Source organism: Benincasa hispida, chromosome 11, assembly GCF_027475165.1.
Source record: "Benincasa hispida cultivar pf3 chromosome 11, pf3_genome.v1.1, whole genome shotgun sequence".
Classification (NCBI taxonomy): Eukaryota; Viridiplantae; Streptophyta; class Magnoliopsida; order Cucurbitales; family Cucurbitaceae; genus Benincasa; species Benincasa hispida.
Genome location: NC_143488.1, coordinates 23,345,408 through 23,360,997, shown reverse-complemented (window position 1 = coordinate 23,360,997; position 15,590 = coordinate 23,345,408). Strand labels below are relative to the sequence as shown.

Genomic DNA, 15,590 nt, shown 5'->3' with positions numbered 1-15,590 from the left:
TTTGTAAATGTATCTCTAACAGAATCTTCATCTCTTTAAATCCATAAAAAAACAAAATTGACCCAAAATTCTCCATACCTCCAAATAAACACTCTATCAGTTTTCTAAATCTTAAAAATGTAAAAAAAAAAAAAAATAGCAAAGCTAATCAATAGGTCACATTACAAATTTGATCCCTATGATTAAGACAAAGTTAGAATTTAATCCTTGCAGTTTTAAACGTTAGAATTTCATCCTTAAGATTTGACAAATTTTATAGATAGTCTTATCACATTTGATACAATACTTATTTTATCCAATCTTCAAGATGAATTCAAACTTTTAAACCACAGAGACTCAGTTCTAACATCATCCAGACCATTATAATTAAATTTGTAATTTATCTTTTAACAAATATGCCTAATTTTTTCTTCTTCAAAATAAAGTACCCAAAAGGAGGATTTTTTTTTTTTTTTTTTTTTTTTTTTTCCTTTTTGAAATGTATGGATGACCTTTTCACAAGGCCAAAGTGGTACCTCATTCACCTTTTTAAAACATAAGTTTTATGGCATTTTGCATGCATCATCACAGACTAAATTTATGGAACTAACTCGGTTATGTAAGTGTGCTAATACTCGACTCTTGCCATCGGCTACACATTTTTTTTTTTCAATTTTCTTTTCCACTTTTTGTGATTTAATAATGTAATTCTAGTCTCTCTCTCTATTTTCCTTTTTAATTCTTGTTTAAAGGCAACTCGAAAAAATGACCCAAAAAAAAGTAAAACAAAAAAAAAAAAAAAAAAAAAATTGAACTAGTTAACAAGAGCAAGTAACATGACAGACTCAAGTATGAATATTTATACCCAATAAAGTGATTACCTAATTTCATTGGGCAAAAAATCATAAAATTTATAAAAGTAACGATTTAAACTATAAATTTTGATTTGTAACAGTTTAGTTCCTAAATTTTCAATTTTGTAATAATTTAATCCATAAACTTTACTATATAACAATTTAGTCATTATACTTTAGAATTTGTAACATGTTAGTTCTTGTTGTTATAAATTTAAAAATATAAAAATTAAATTGTTATAAACTAAACTTTATGAACTAAATTATTACAAAATTGAAAGTATATAAATTAAATTGTTAAGAGGAAAGTTTAAAAGCTAAATTGTTATTTTAAAGTTTAGATATCAAACTTGTTTTAAACATAAAATTTAAGTTAAAGGAGAAAAAAAAAATAGTTAGCGCAACATCTTGAATTAATCCATCAGTCAATAGCAAAGATCTCTTGGTTCTTAAACTTTACCGATGGAAAATCTTTCAGAACAGATTTCTAACATGAAAGTCCAAAAAAAAAAAAAAAACACCAAAAATTCAAAATCAGATTAAAAACAATGAATGGCCATGAAAACCTCCCTTTCAGATTGTCCCATTTGGGGATCTTTCTCTGCCTTTTCCTCAGTAACATTTATTTGTTTCACTGTTCAATGTTTTTTTTTTTGGTTTTCAAGTAATAAAAAAACTCTTTGGCCTTTCCCTATCCTTTTCTTTCTCTCTATATATACATAAATATTAAATTTTTATTCCCCTGTTTTTTCTTCTTTGAACACACATGATAAAGAGGTTCTTCTTTTTAGCTTCTATTTTTGAACTTCCCTCAATCTCCTCCCAAAATCTCTCCCCAAAATGCCCAAAAATTTAATATTCCTCTTTGAAGAAATGGGGTTTTGTTATCTTTGAAAGATAGTAAAAAAAAATCAAAATATGCCAACAGTTTGGTTGTCCTTGAAGAAATCTTTGCACTGTAAATCAGAGCCATCAGAAGTTCATGACCCAAAAATCAGAAAGAATTTGGGAGCAATTTTGACAAGAAAAACAGGGGGAGGAAGATCAGGTTGTTCAAGGTCCATAGCAAATCTCAAAGATGTCATCCATGGCGGCAGCAAAAGGCATTTGGATAAACCTCCAAGTTGCAGTCCAAGATCGATTGGCAGTAGTGAGTTTCTCAACCCAATAACCCACGAAGTCATTCTCAGCAACTCAAAGTGCGAGCTCAAAATCACCGGTTTTCATGGTGGTTTCCCCCAAGATCTTCCTGCGGCCGATCCTCACGGCGGTCCTAACGGCGGTTCAACCTTTGTTGGTACTCTCACACCGGGCACGCCAGGCCCCGGTGGCCACCCTTCAATGCATTACTTCAATCCTTCCTTGAGGTCTTCTTCGAAAAAATTTCCTTTCAGAGAGGGATTTGGTAGCTCTAATAAATCTGGCGGCGGCGCTGGCGGAGGTGCTCGCGGCGGCGGCGGTGGTGGTGTTCATTTGAGTAATAGAATCTGCTTGGAAACAGAGAATAGTAGGAATGGATCTTCTTCTGCAGTTACTTGCCATAAATGTGGAGAGCAGTTTAACAAATGGGATGCTGCTGAAGCACATCATCTTTCTAAACATGCTGGTATAAAATAAAATTTCTTTATTCTAACTTTTTTTTTTCTGTTCTTGTTCATTTTCCTGGAAAATTCCTGTTTGGCAAGTGAGCAAATTTGTTCATCTTCTATCTAACTTTAGATCTTTTTCTAACCCAGTTGCCTTTATTTCCTTTGGAATCCAAGAGATTAAGCCATTGGTGATTAATTATAGTGAAGTTGTTATTGTTGATCTTGTAATTTTAGGCTATTTGATAACTATTTGGTTTTTGTTTTTGAGAATCTAGTTTATTTCTTAAAATGATTTGTAGAAGTGTTGAATTCTTAGCTAAATTAAAAAAAAAAAAACACGTAATTAGAAACTATCTTTTTGTAGTTTTCAAATTATGATTTAGTTTTTAACAACACGATAAAAGTTAGATAATAAAACAAGAAATTTAGGATGTTTAAAAGCTTCGTTTTCAAAAATCAAACAATTATCAAACGGATCTTATTATTAGATCATTATAGTCTCATTCTAATCATTTTGGTGTGTGGTTTAATCCCCTGAAGCTAACCAGTTTATTAAACATACTATTTGTTTGATTAAATCTTGATAATGCTAGTTATTTTACATATAAGATTCTTCCATTTTCAGTGACTGAGCTTGTGGAAGGAGATTCATCAAGAAAAATTGTGGAGATCATATGCAGGACAAGCTGGTTAAAGTCTGAGAATCAAAGTGGTAGAATAGAAAGAGTCCTAAAAGTTCACAATATGCAACGTACGCTAGCTCGATTCGAGGAGTATCGCGAGACGGTTAAGATCAAAGCCAGCAAGCTTCCAAAGAAGCACCCTCGGTGTCTTGCTGACGGGAACGAGCTCCTGCGATTCTATGGTACGACAGTCGCGTGCTCGCTCGGTCTTAATGGCTCCTCGAGCCTATGCATATCGGAGAAATGCTGTGTTTGTAGGATCATACGTAATGGGTTCTCGGCAAAGACTGAGATGAAAGAAGGGATAGGAGTGTTCACTACTTCGACGAGTGCAAGAGCATTCAACTCAATCGAGGCATCGGGAGGGGACGAGGCAACGACAAGGAAGGCGATGATAGTTTGCAGGGTGATTGCAGGGAGAGTTCATAGGCCATTGGAAAACATACAAGAAATGGCAGGGCAAACAGGGTTTGATTCATTGGCAGGGAAAGTTGGGTTGCATTCAAATATAGAAGAGCTTTATTTGCTGAATCCTAGAGCTTTGCTTCCTTGTTTTGTGGTAATTTGCAAACCATGAAGGAAATTATTGTGGTAAATTTGTAATTTTTTGTTCATCCAATTCTTGTTTTTCATCTTTTGGAAGATTTGATTCTACTTTTCCAAAATGTTTGAAAAGATTGGAAGCTTTTGTTGTGACAGAGGGTCCTAATATTTTGTTTATGATTTATGTTAGGCTATGTAAAAGAAGTGTAAAAAGTTTCAAATTTCAAAATCCTTAAGAGAGGAGAGAGGGTATTTTCAGAATTATTTATTGCATCATTTGGAAACACAAGGCCAACCCTGAATTTCCTGTACTAAAATCAGAGACAGAAAAATCCATGTTCAAAAAGTATATATATTTTATCTTTTTGAAATAAATAGGCCCAGTTTAGTAACATTATATATATATATATATATATATTTATTTATTTAAAATTAAATTTATTTCATCTCCATTTCTTATCAATACATAATTTTTAGTCAAATTCAATACAAAAAACAACATTTTAAAAGTTACTTTTTTTAGTTCTCAAAATTCGACTTGATTTTTTAAACTATTGGTGAGAAGTAGATAACAAAAAAAGAAAATTGGATGTAAAACTAGTGTACTAAACGGAGCTTAAATAAATCAGAGCTTTGATTTTGAAGCTTCTATTTCTATTGAATCAAGGAAAAAAAACTTTTTTGATATGTTGGTTTAGATTTAATTTCTATTTATTCTTTAGGTTTCAAAATGTTTCATGTAAATTTTGAATTTGATTTCAATTTGCTCTCCAAATTTCAAAATATTACAACTTTATCATTGAAATTTAAGTTTTAGTGTGAGTTTGACAATTAGATTACAAGATTTACCCTTTTAATTTTAAATTTTTATTAAATACCCACTTTTATTTATCGGCGCTAATGTGAATTAATTAATTCAAAATAATAAGAAAGTCAAAATTTTAGAGTGATGAAATATAGTGACTTAATTTATTACAATGTTTTTAGTTCTAAACATTAGCATTAAAGACGAAAAATGAGTATTTAATAAAAAAAAATAAAGGTTAAAAGTGTAAATCTTGAAATCTAAGACTAAATTGAAATAAAATTTAAATTTTAAAGGTAAAATTGTAACATTTTGAAAACTAAATTGAAACTAAACTCAAAATTAAAAACTAAAAGTATAACATTTTGAAATATAAAGATGAAATAAAAACTATATCGCAAACCAAAAAGATTAAAACATTGGGTATAAATCAACCAAATATACTTTCACATTCAATGGCTGTTCTTGATATAAGTGAAGTAAAAAGCTGATATGAGAGAGAAAGCCAAGCAGTTAATAAAAGAATAGGTGCAGGAGGGCAGGTGGTCCTTTATTTGGAGGGATATGACCCAAAAAAAAAAGGTGAATTCAAATTATAAGACAAAGTTTGGAGGAACTGTGACTGTAATGTGTTTCTTTCTTGCATGTCTCTGTCCAGAACAGCCTAAAGCTTTTGTTCCAAAGGGCTATGTGCCCTGTAATTTTAAGGCTATTTTTCTTTCACTCTCTTCACAAGGGGTTCATTCTACTCTTGGCTACCCTCATTTATGATAAGGCTAGGGTCCCATCTCCTCTCCTATTGAGAATTCTAATGTACATTTATGGGGATAGGACGTCTACCTCTAGTTAAGGATTAGTTTGTCATTTCGTTTGTCTGTCGATATCCTATAAATGTTATTTATTTTTCTAGTTAATGTGTAGGGATAGACTTTTAAAGCTATCAGATATAATATGAAGAGACTATTTGAGACGCTGAGATGATATAGGATGTGAGAAATTTTGATGTGTGGAGAGTACTGATGTCTGGGGAGTTTTGATAACAATCGAGTATGATCGAGTATGTTCAACGATACATGGAAGAAAAATGATGGTGAGATACGAAACGCCTTTCGAAAATGGGTCCACAAACAATTACAATCGGTGAGATAGGATAATGGGTCTCCAAATATTGAGATGATATAAGATGTGGAAATATATCATCTCATATTGGATCTCCAAACAGTTTCGAAGTAATTATTTTTATATGATCATAATCGATAGATCTTTTATTAAAATGAGTTGAACTCAGGCAACATATAAAGTGTATTGATTTTTCACACATCTTCAATTTTAAAAAAAATGGTAGATATTAGAAAGATTTGTTATTGATATTAAATGATGGAAATGACAAAATTGAAAAATGATGACGATCTGGATAAAGATGTTATCATTACAATTAAGAGCTTTAAATGTTTCTTCAATCATAAGTTTTTAGATCAATGCTAGATTTGGTATTAGCATTAAATTAAGATTCCTCATTGGTAAAATGAAAGGGAATGTTTCAACCAAATTATAATTCAGTTGGTTGAGATAGTTCTAAGGCAAAAGGGTCAAAGATTGGAATTCCTATTGTTGTGAATCTAAATTAATTTGTTATTAAATTACAATGGTATAATTTTTATAGGAATAAAAGATCTCGAACCTTTGACCTCTGTGGAAGAAGGTCATGTCAATTATTATTAAGTTAAGCTCTTTCTAATAATTATAATTATATAAATGTATTAAGGTGCTATGAGATAATTAATTGAGCTACAATGCTATAATCAACTATATTGGATGAAATGAATAAAAAATAATTAGTTGAGCTCTTATTAAGAAAAATAATCTATCTTACAAGAAAATTAACCTAAAAAGATATCGATTACTATCTAAAAAATACATAGTTCAATCTTCACTGACAATTATTGGTTGGAAAACAAAATCTAGACTGCCATCAATATTGTTTTAAAACAAAATATTATGTTTGTGTTTTTTTTCTTGATAATATGTAAGGTGGAAAAATCAAATTTCTAACTCCGAAGTTGATAATAGTATAATATAAGTACTATGTCAAAATGAGTATAATGCCAATTATTAAACTATTCTCATTTTACCATATTTATGTTACTATTATTATCCTTGAAAACCATATATTATGTTTTAAGGAATATGAATAAATTATATATTTTTTATTTTTTTTTCTTTTGAAGATTGAATGAAGCAATGTGTCTATATCCCCAATGGAACAATTTTATTAGATCTTGAAAATATGAGAGGTTGTTTGATGTAATTATGAGCAACATGTAATTTGTATATAAGAGGATAATGTTGAAAAGTATAGAATGTTTAATTAATATTGTTATGATGGGGCCAAGGAAATAATAAGATTGGGGTAAAAAGAGAAAAAAAAATACTGTAGAACCAAAATAGGTTTAGAGGGAGGGGATCAACTTGTCAGTCCTAAATCTTATGCCAGTTGAGCTATGCTTTTGGTGACTATATATATAATATGTATTTTTCATCCAAATATCTAAGTTCATAACTACATTTTGAACTAAAATAAAGAAAATGGGAGACATTTTCATAAATGTGAAAGAATATTAACATTAAATGCTAATAAGTGGTTTTATAATGGCGTGGAAATGCCAAGAGAAGATTGAAAAATGATGAAATTTGGACAAAATTGTCATCGTTATAATTAAGAGTTTTATATGTTCCTTCAGTTTTAAGTTTTAAAATCCATACTAGATTAACTATGTTGGTAAAATCATTAAATTGACGTTTAAATTTTTAGCCTAAGTATAATTTAATTTGTTGAGATAGTTCTAAATCAAAAGACTCAAAGATAGTTTTAAGTATAAGAAGATTGTGTGCCTTTGATACAGACGATTACAACTCGTATTAGAAGCTAGGCGGCTCGGTCTCTCTCTTTTGTTGAGAGGTTGCAGCTTGTCAGGTCTGTCTTACAGTCCTTTCAGGTGTTTTGATATAGCTTCTTCGTGTTACCTACGTGTGTAACTCATGAGGTTGATCGTTTGTTGCATAGTTATTTATGGAAGGGCAGTGCGGAGAGTCGGGGTGGTGCTCAGGTGGCATGGGATGAGGTGTGCTTGCCAAAAAGAGGGGAGAGGGGAGGTTGGAGGTGGATGGTGAGGGAGGTTGGAGGTAGCCTACAATGTCATGGGAGTTGTTTGAGATACGGGGTCTTATTCAGGTAGTGGGACCTAAGGTGAGGGGGGAGGATTATTGGGTTTGGGTGTCGGGTGCTAGTGGTCAGTTTTCTATCGCTAGTGTGTGGGAGAGTTTGTGCCCTCGTCGTCCTAGGGTGTTTTGGGCAGGTCTTTTGTAGTATGGGGGTGGTATTCCGCGTCACTCCTTCTGTGCGTGGTTAATTGTGAGGACAGATTGGGTTCGCGGGATTGGTTGAGGAGTTGGGGTATATTGTCAGAGAAGGTGTTTTTTGTGTGGGGGAGGTGTGGTGTCGCAAGATCATCTATTTTTTGAGTGTGAGTTTGGGAGAGATGTGTGGTCAGGTATGTTGCGGGGTTCGTCTCATCGGGTGGCAGATTGGGTTGTCGAGTTGAGTTGGTTGTGCGGAGTGGGGTCGGGTAAGGGGGTATGTAGTAAGTTGTTCCGTGTCTTCTGGTGTGCTTTCATCTAGTACATTTAGCAGGAGCGTAATCGTCGGCTTCATAGGGGTAGAGCGAGGACGGTGTCTGCTCTGTTTCACCTTATAGTCTCTACGATTCATGCTCGTGCTGCTGCCTGGTGGGTTGATCTTCTCGATCTTACCTAGTGCGTTTACAGATGTTTTTCCTCTTTTGTACTTGCCACTGTTCTTTGTTTGGCTGTTGGTCCTAGGTGGTGGGGTTTTGTTTCCTTTTCTCTATTTTCTCTCAGTGGATGGTGTTGTTTTGCATTTATTTTGGCTTTGTTTCTGTTGAGTCTTGTCTTTACTTGTGCTTTGTTGTTTTGATGCCTTGATCTTAGGCTATGGGATCCTCCTTGTCGTATATAATATCACATATTCTAAAAGAAAAAAAAAAAGTCAAAGATTCAAATCCACATTCTACATGCTATTGAATTAGAAAAAAAAATGGAAAATGAAAAAAAAATAATAGCAACAAAAATGAAAACAAGTAAATTTGTAATACGGAGCAAAATTAGGGATAATACTACAATATAGCACATTTTCAAAACAATTGCATATATGGAAAATATATATTCTTCCCTTTCCTTTTTTTTTCCCCCATTTCCCCCCTTTTTGTCGATTGCTTTCGTCTTTCGTTTTTGGGTCTTTTCGATTTCTACAGTTCTTGCGTTCTTGCCTTCTTACCCTTTTATTTCTCGTTTTCTTCAAGTTTCTGCTGAATTCATGAATCTTTGAGTTTGAGAAGCTATGTTCACGATCACTACACAGGCTATATCAGTTGGGTTCGAGAAGTTACATTCACTAAGGAACTCGTAGATTGTTTTTCGTGATTAATAATAGATTATATTTAGGTTTGATCGATTGGTTAATAAGGAGACTTCGATCTCAAGAGGTAACCTATGGATTGATAAATCAGTTATTTCACTGGTTCATAGGCTTTAATTTTTTGTCTGTACGTTAGGGCGCGCACAACTTCTTATTCCCTTTCATTTTTCCCTTTTTTCGATGGCATCTGTCTTTCATTGAGCTTTTTCGATTTCTTCAGCTATTGCGTCCTTCATTGCATTCTCGAATCTTTTCTTTCTCATTTTCTTCAATCCTCTTCTTCTAGATTCACGAATTTTTGGTTCGTAGGTTTTTCTTTCTTGTACTCCTTGTTTGCCATCTATGATTTTCTGAAATTTTCAAGGTATTAAACTTAGGGTTTAGTGTATAAGTCTATTATTAAATGAAGTTTATAAGTGGGTAGAAGTCTAAAGAAGCTGCTATCATTAATAGAAGCATAACATTGATATTGATTATTAGTGACATGACTATAGGGTGTAAACGGTTCGGTTCGGTTTGGTGGTTAAACCAAATCAAATCGAATTTTTTAAAATGTGAAACTGAATCGAATCGAACCAAACTGTATATTTGCGGTTCGGTTTGGTCTCAAATTCGGTTTTTGCATTTTTAAAAAATCCATGTTATATTTATTTATATATTTAAATTCGATTTTATTCTTTAAATTAAAAGCGGTTCGATTTTAAATTCAGTTTTACTTTTTTTTTTAAATATATAAATAAATAAATATATATATTAGTTAAAATGATTCGGTTCGGTTTCAAATTCGATTTTCGAAAGTGAAACCGAATCGAATCGAATTAATTTGGTTTCAAAATTTCTTCCGGATTGAACCGCATTTTTCGATTTCACTGAGTTTTCGGTTCGGTTTTAGAAACGGTTCAGTTTTTGCGGTTTGGATGACCACCCCTATATGGCTATCACTGGTGGTAGAGATATATGAATGATAACCACTGATATCTATTTTATTGCTGAACAAGATTATTTTTTTTGTGGTTATTGTTTCTTATTGATATCCCTTAATAGACATGCCTAGTTATAGATTGGTATCAGTGATAGTGATAGATTATGATATTCCTCTTTGATATGAGTCTATGATAGTAAGATATTAGAACCTGTAATTTATATCGTTATATCAATTTCATTGATATTGTCATTCATGGGTTTATGTTTTAGTTTTGTAGGAATTTAAGAATATGGTTATTTCTATAGTTTTTTTTCCTACTTAAATATGGAATGAAAAATATTGTTATGTGGATTACAAGACAACATGGTGTTTGAAGATTTTGTGGTTTAATAGTAAAGAAGATTTGTTTGAGTGTATCAATTTTTTCTTTAGAACTATCAACTTTATTAGATTTTTGTATGAATGAAGTTCAAAATGTAGTTGAAATTTATGAAGACTACAAGAATTTTGGACTTTAATGTCGTTTGGAAAAAGTGAAATCGGATGTATAATGTTGGTTTTGTTTTGTTTTTAAAAGCGGATCTTTAATGTAGGTTTTAAATCGACATTGTAGGGGTACATTTAATGTCAGTTTTAAACCGACATTAAAGACCCACTTAATTTATCCTCTCACTTTCTATTTTTCCTCCATTTTTTTTTTCATTTCCCTCTTCACTCTCCCCTTATCCCTATATCTGTTGCTCGTTCCGTGTCGCACGCACCGCCAGGTTCGTTCTTGGCCAAACATCCCCGTAATTTTCATTACTTTACTTCTCAGTTTTTAAATTTGATTGAAAATGAATCCCTCGGAAAGAAAAACCAGGCCTTCGATGCTCACACCATCAACGAAAAACCAGGCCTTCTCTTCCCTTGCTCCGAAAAACGTATTTCCACTTTCCCTTTTAAAATTTCTATTATTACACGCAATCTTCAAACTCCCATTCCTAATTGGACTTAAACATTAATTTGATGGGCTCAAGTTTTTAGATGAATAAATATATAAGAGCTCCTTTGTTTTTTATGATAGTGTGACAAAATATAGTAGAGCTCCTAAAAAGCAATTGTTTTACATATATGAGAAGTTGCATTTTTCAGCTTGTCATAGATGAGGCTAAAATGTATAGTGATGTATTTTATTTAATAAGAACAATTGCTTCAGACTAACTAAAGAAAACGTGAAACATATCATCATTTGGTAGCTTTTATTTAAGTACTTATTGTTAGTTTCTATTGCCTTTTAGTCTTGTCACAATTGAATATTGTTCTGCTGATTTTTTCATGTTTGCTGTTAATACCTTGCCTACTTTTTTTTTATTATCTGTGTGAGTTTCAATACTATTATTGACTATAATTCTTCTATGTCTTTCATCTTGAGCAAGCTTTAATGAGTATTCTTTTATGGATTTATCTTTTCCAGTTGATATTGAATAGTGTTCTCTTGCTTGGCTCAAGTAGTCAAATGATTGTAGGTAGGCCAACAGTACCAAGTGCAGTTGTGCAACTCCCTTAGTTGGTGGAGTTCAATTGGAGTATCTTTTTGTTCTTGTTTTCTATCCCTAAAACTTGCCTGTGGATTTTTTTTTTAGTTTCTATATTGTTTGATTGTAGAGAAAAGACATCAAGAAAGAGGCAAAATTGGTATGTTTCTATAGTGGACACTTAGAACAAGTGGATGAAGAAAGAGGCAAAACGGGTATTTGGGTTTGTTTACTTCAAGATTTTTGTTTTAGTTTAATACTTCAAAACACTCCTTGTAGGTTTCTTCAGACATTCTTCATGTAGGATAGTGTAGGGATTTGTGGAGTCATTTCGTAATTTTCGAGAAATAAAAGTGTTATGCAATTGTTTCTATTATTGTTTTAGAACAATTTATGAACTTGAAGAAGCAACAAAATTTAATTTCATATTAGAGAAAATCTCTTTTCCAAATACTATAGGTCTTGAAGAACATCGCTCGGAGAAGAGCAAATGTCAAGAACATCATTTTGATGTTTATGAGAAATGCAAGAAGAGAGAGGTATTTTCTTAACTTAATTATGTGTAAATCCTGATCTATTGATTGATTGTTGGATGTTTAGATTTTGTTATTGCTTCATAGAACTACATGTTAGATTTGTGATATGTTTCCATCTATTAGATATTTTATTCATTGTTAGCTTTTCTTGAAGTATTTATAGAAAGAGTCTAACTCTAAGGATACGAGTCTTGAAATATATCTCGAATTACATGTTAGATTTGTGATATGTTTCCATCTGTTAGGTATTTTATTCATTGTTAACTTTTCTTGAAGTATTTATAGAAAGAGTATAACTCTAAGGACACGAGTCTTGAAATATATCTCGAACTACATGTTAGATTTGTGATATGTTTCCATCTGTTAGGTATTTTATTCATTGTTAGCTTTTCTTGAAGTATTTATAGAAAGAGTATAACTCTAAGGACACGAGTCTTGAAATATATCTTGAACTACATGTTAGATTTGTGATATGTTTCCACATGTTAGGTACTTTTATGAAGTATTTATAGAAAGAGTCTAACTCTAAGGACACGAGTCTCGAAATATATCTTGAAATTAGATTTGAGAACAAATGGTTGTGAAATATTATTGGGAGTGTGTTTTTTTGAACAGATTCAAGGTAAATTTTTGGTTTTGTTGTGGTAGTATTATTATGCTGTCGAAAATTTTTCATCGTCTTCGTAGCTCATATCTAGGTAACCAAGCTTCTCTTCATGATCTTGAAAAAGAAGATTCTCTCATTTATTCAACTATTGAGTTTTCTTGTTTTGCAAATGCAACAAAGAAGTAAAGATTTGGTATCGTAACTTGTTTCTTCGAACTACAAGAATTTTGCCTTGAATGTACCATTTATGCACATTGGTAATGTAAAGAGGATGCGATTATGAAAGTTTTTTTTTTTAATTTTTTTTATCAACTTAAGAATTAAACATGATATGTTTTTAAGCCTCAGTCACTTTGGTAATATAAATAGGTCAAAGAGCATTATTTAACTTGAAAAGTTGGATAAAAGATAATGTATGAGTTCCTACCCTATGTTTATACAATGCGACATTTATAATTGTGCTACTAGTGTGAGTGCAAGTTTTTCTATCATGTGATTGTAGGTTTTTCTATGCTTCTAGTGCTTGCATCTACCCTAAATTTAAGCAATTGGAAACTAATGTCCATATTTACTTATGTGTTAATGATTTGGAAATGAAACAACTGTTAGACATGTGCTTACTAAAACCGTGTTAACATTTGTTTCATAGCACCTAGATACTTATGGTTTGGAGAAGCTTGCTATAGAGGAGTTGTGCAAACATTATACTAAGGATTTTGGTATTGAATGCTGAATTGGGAGGTTCCACAACATTTGTGGTCCATTTGGAACATGGAAAGGTAGATCCAAATGCAAGAAATGGTTATATTATCTTTGGACAATTCATAATGTAAGATCTAATGCTATTGGTTCATTTATATAGGTGGAAGGAAAAAGGCTCCTCCTGCATTTTGTAGAAAGGCCCTCACTTTTGTAGACAAGTTTGAGATGTAGGGAGATGGTCTTCAAACAAGATCTTTCACTTTCATTGATGAATGTGTAGAAGGTGTTCTGAGATAAGAAAGCTCAATTGTTGTATTCCATGTTTAAAATTTTTTCTTTCTTAGAATTTTATATTAAGTTTGTAAATATGTGCAACATTGAAGAATAGATGACATATTTTCCTGATGTGCAACATTCTTTAATATGTTTTTATAAGTTCTTATTATATGTTGTTTGTCCATTTTTCTCTGCTTGTAGGAAGTCATGCTTTCGATTTGGATCAAATCTGTAGTGGATGGTGGAGAGAACATAACGAAAGAACAATTGAAGACTATTTGGAAAACATTATATAATGACTACAAGTGTGTGTGCACTTTTGTTTGTTTGTTTGTTTGTTTTTTTTGAGGGGGAGAGGGGGGAGGGGATATTTACAAGTTTTAGTTTGTATTTTATAGTTAAAAAGTAAGTTCTCGCTCTTGTTTGGATTAAAATTTTAATTTTGCTATGTAACGCTTATGAGTTTTGGTAATTTATTGATTACCTTGGTTTTAAAGTTAAATTATCATCTCCAATTTCTCTTTTGTAACTTATTATTATGGATTTGTGAAAGCAAGCAATTAAGAATTTATTTTGTGCATGTACAGGTTGATTACCTTGGTTTTTAAGAATATGTCGTTTTTAACTTTGTGACCAACATTAAAAATAGATTAGACAATAATTATATTGAATACACGGACAATAATTACATTGAATACGCGGACAATAATTATATTGAATACACAGGCAATAATTGAAAAAAACGGACAATAATTGAAAAAAATGGACAATAATTCTAGGCGTTAATGAACCGACATTAAAGGGCTTTAATGTTAGTTTTAATGTCGGTTGACAACCGACATTAAAGATAGTGTTATTAAAGCCCTTTAATATCGGTTGTCTTTAATGTCGGTTTTAAACTGACATTGTACACCCTCTCCAATGTCGGTTTAAAACCGACATTAAAGACAATTGACATTAAAGGGCTTTAATAACACTATCTTTAATGTCGGTTGTCAACCAACATTAACGCCCTTTAATATAGATTTTAAACCGACATTAAAGTCCAGAATTCTTGTAATGAGATAAGGCTGTAGCTTAGTTTTTTGCTTTGGTTAAGGAACAAAATACAAGATATCCTTTGGTTACTCATATCACTAGTCAAAGCCTCTTCTAATGTTATTCCTAGTGTAGCTAATAATTATCAGTGATAGAAGCTATCACTAATAGACATCAATCAATTTATACTTTTTTAAGCTTGCTTACTTGTTTATTTTCATATTTATCTTATTTTAGTTCCATTCACGACCTATAAAGCTGATATAGATAGACACTTTAAGTATTGTTATATGGCAATTGGTTGGTCAATTAGAGTTGGAAGCATTGTAGACTCAATATATTTGTTGATGACGCATTTTTAAATGTAAATATTTTGGGACTCTTTTGACGGCTTCAATGATTGACGGTAACAATCAAAATTTTTCCCTTACTTTTAGTATTATTGACTAAAAAAAAAGGATGCATCATGAAAATGATGTTTTTATAGTATATAAAGATCCATTTTGGTGAACGAGAGGGATTAATCATTATTTCTTATCAACATTTTATCATTCCGAAAAGTGTTATGAGCATTTTTCCAATTGCTGAGTACTCTGTTTGTATATGATACCTTTTGCAAAATATAAAGTTGACTTATAAAAATTTGTTAATTGATAAGATATTTTATAGTTGTGCAAAAGCTTATACAATTGATAACTTTGAGTTGTATATGAAATGGATGGAATCGATATATCCTACTATTCAGGAATATCTCAGTAAAGTTGGTTTTGAAAAGTGGGCACATGCATATTTTAGGAGAATATGGTATAAAATGACGACTACACATATTTCAGAGTGTTTGAATAATGTTTTGAAAGAGTTTAGAGAGTTCTCTATTGCATCATTACTTGATTTCATTAGACAACTGTTTTTCACATTGGTTTTCTGAAAGAAGTAAATAAGAATTTTCAATGAAGATTGTTTTGACTAGTTGGGTCGAGTGTGAGTTGCACGATCAACATAACCCATCAAGAAGCTTCAAGGTAAAAATTACCGTCAGTT

General features: G+C 31.8%; 1 protein-coding gene and 1 long non-coding RNA gene across 3 annotated transcripts; both read left to right on the top strand.

Annotated features, from left to right (window-relative positions):
* Positions 1–1,314: 1,314 nt before the first annotated feature.
* LOC120092187 (uncharacterized) lies at positions 1,315–3,909 on the top strand. Its single transcript, XM_039050423.2, has 2 exons — positions 1,315–2,439; positions 3,048–3,909. The coding sequence occupies exons 1-2, from the start codon at positions 1,752–1,754 to the stop codon at positions 3,680–3,682; spliced, it is 1,323 nt and encodes a 440-aa protein (XP_038906351.1). The 5' UTR covers positions 1,315–1,751; the 3' UTR covers positions 3,683–3,909.
* A 4,737-nt stretch (positions 3,910–8,646) lies between these two features.
* LOC120090309 (uncharacterized) lies at positions 8,647–13,853 on the top strand. Of its 2 annotated transcripts, XR_005485508.2 has the most exons (4): positions 8,647–11,929; positions 13,183–13,312; positions 13,396–13,518; positions 13,713–13,853. It is a non-coding gene; the product is annotated as an uncharacterized LOC120090309 (long non-coding RNA). The 2 variants fall into 2 exon arrangements; XR_005485507.2 differs by lacking the exon at positions 13,713–13,853 and having other exon boundaries at positions 8,654–11,929; positions 13,396–13,640.
* The last annotated feature ends 1,737 nt before the right edge of the window (positions 13,854–15,590 follow it).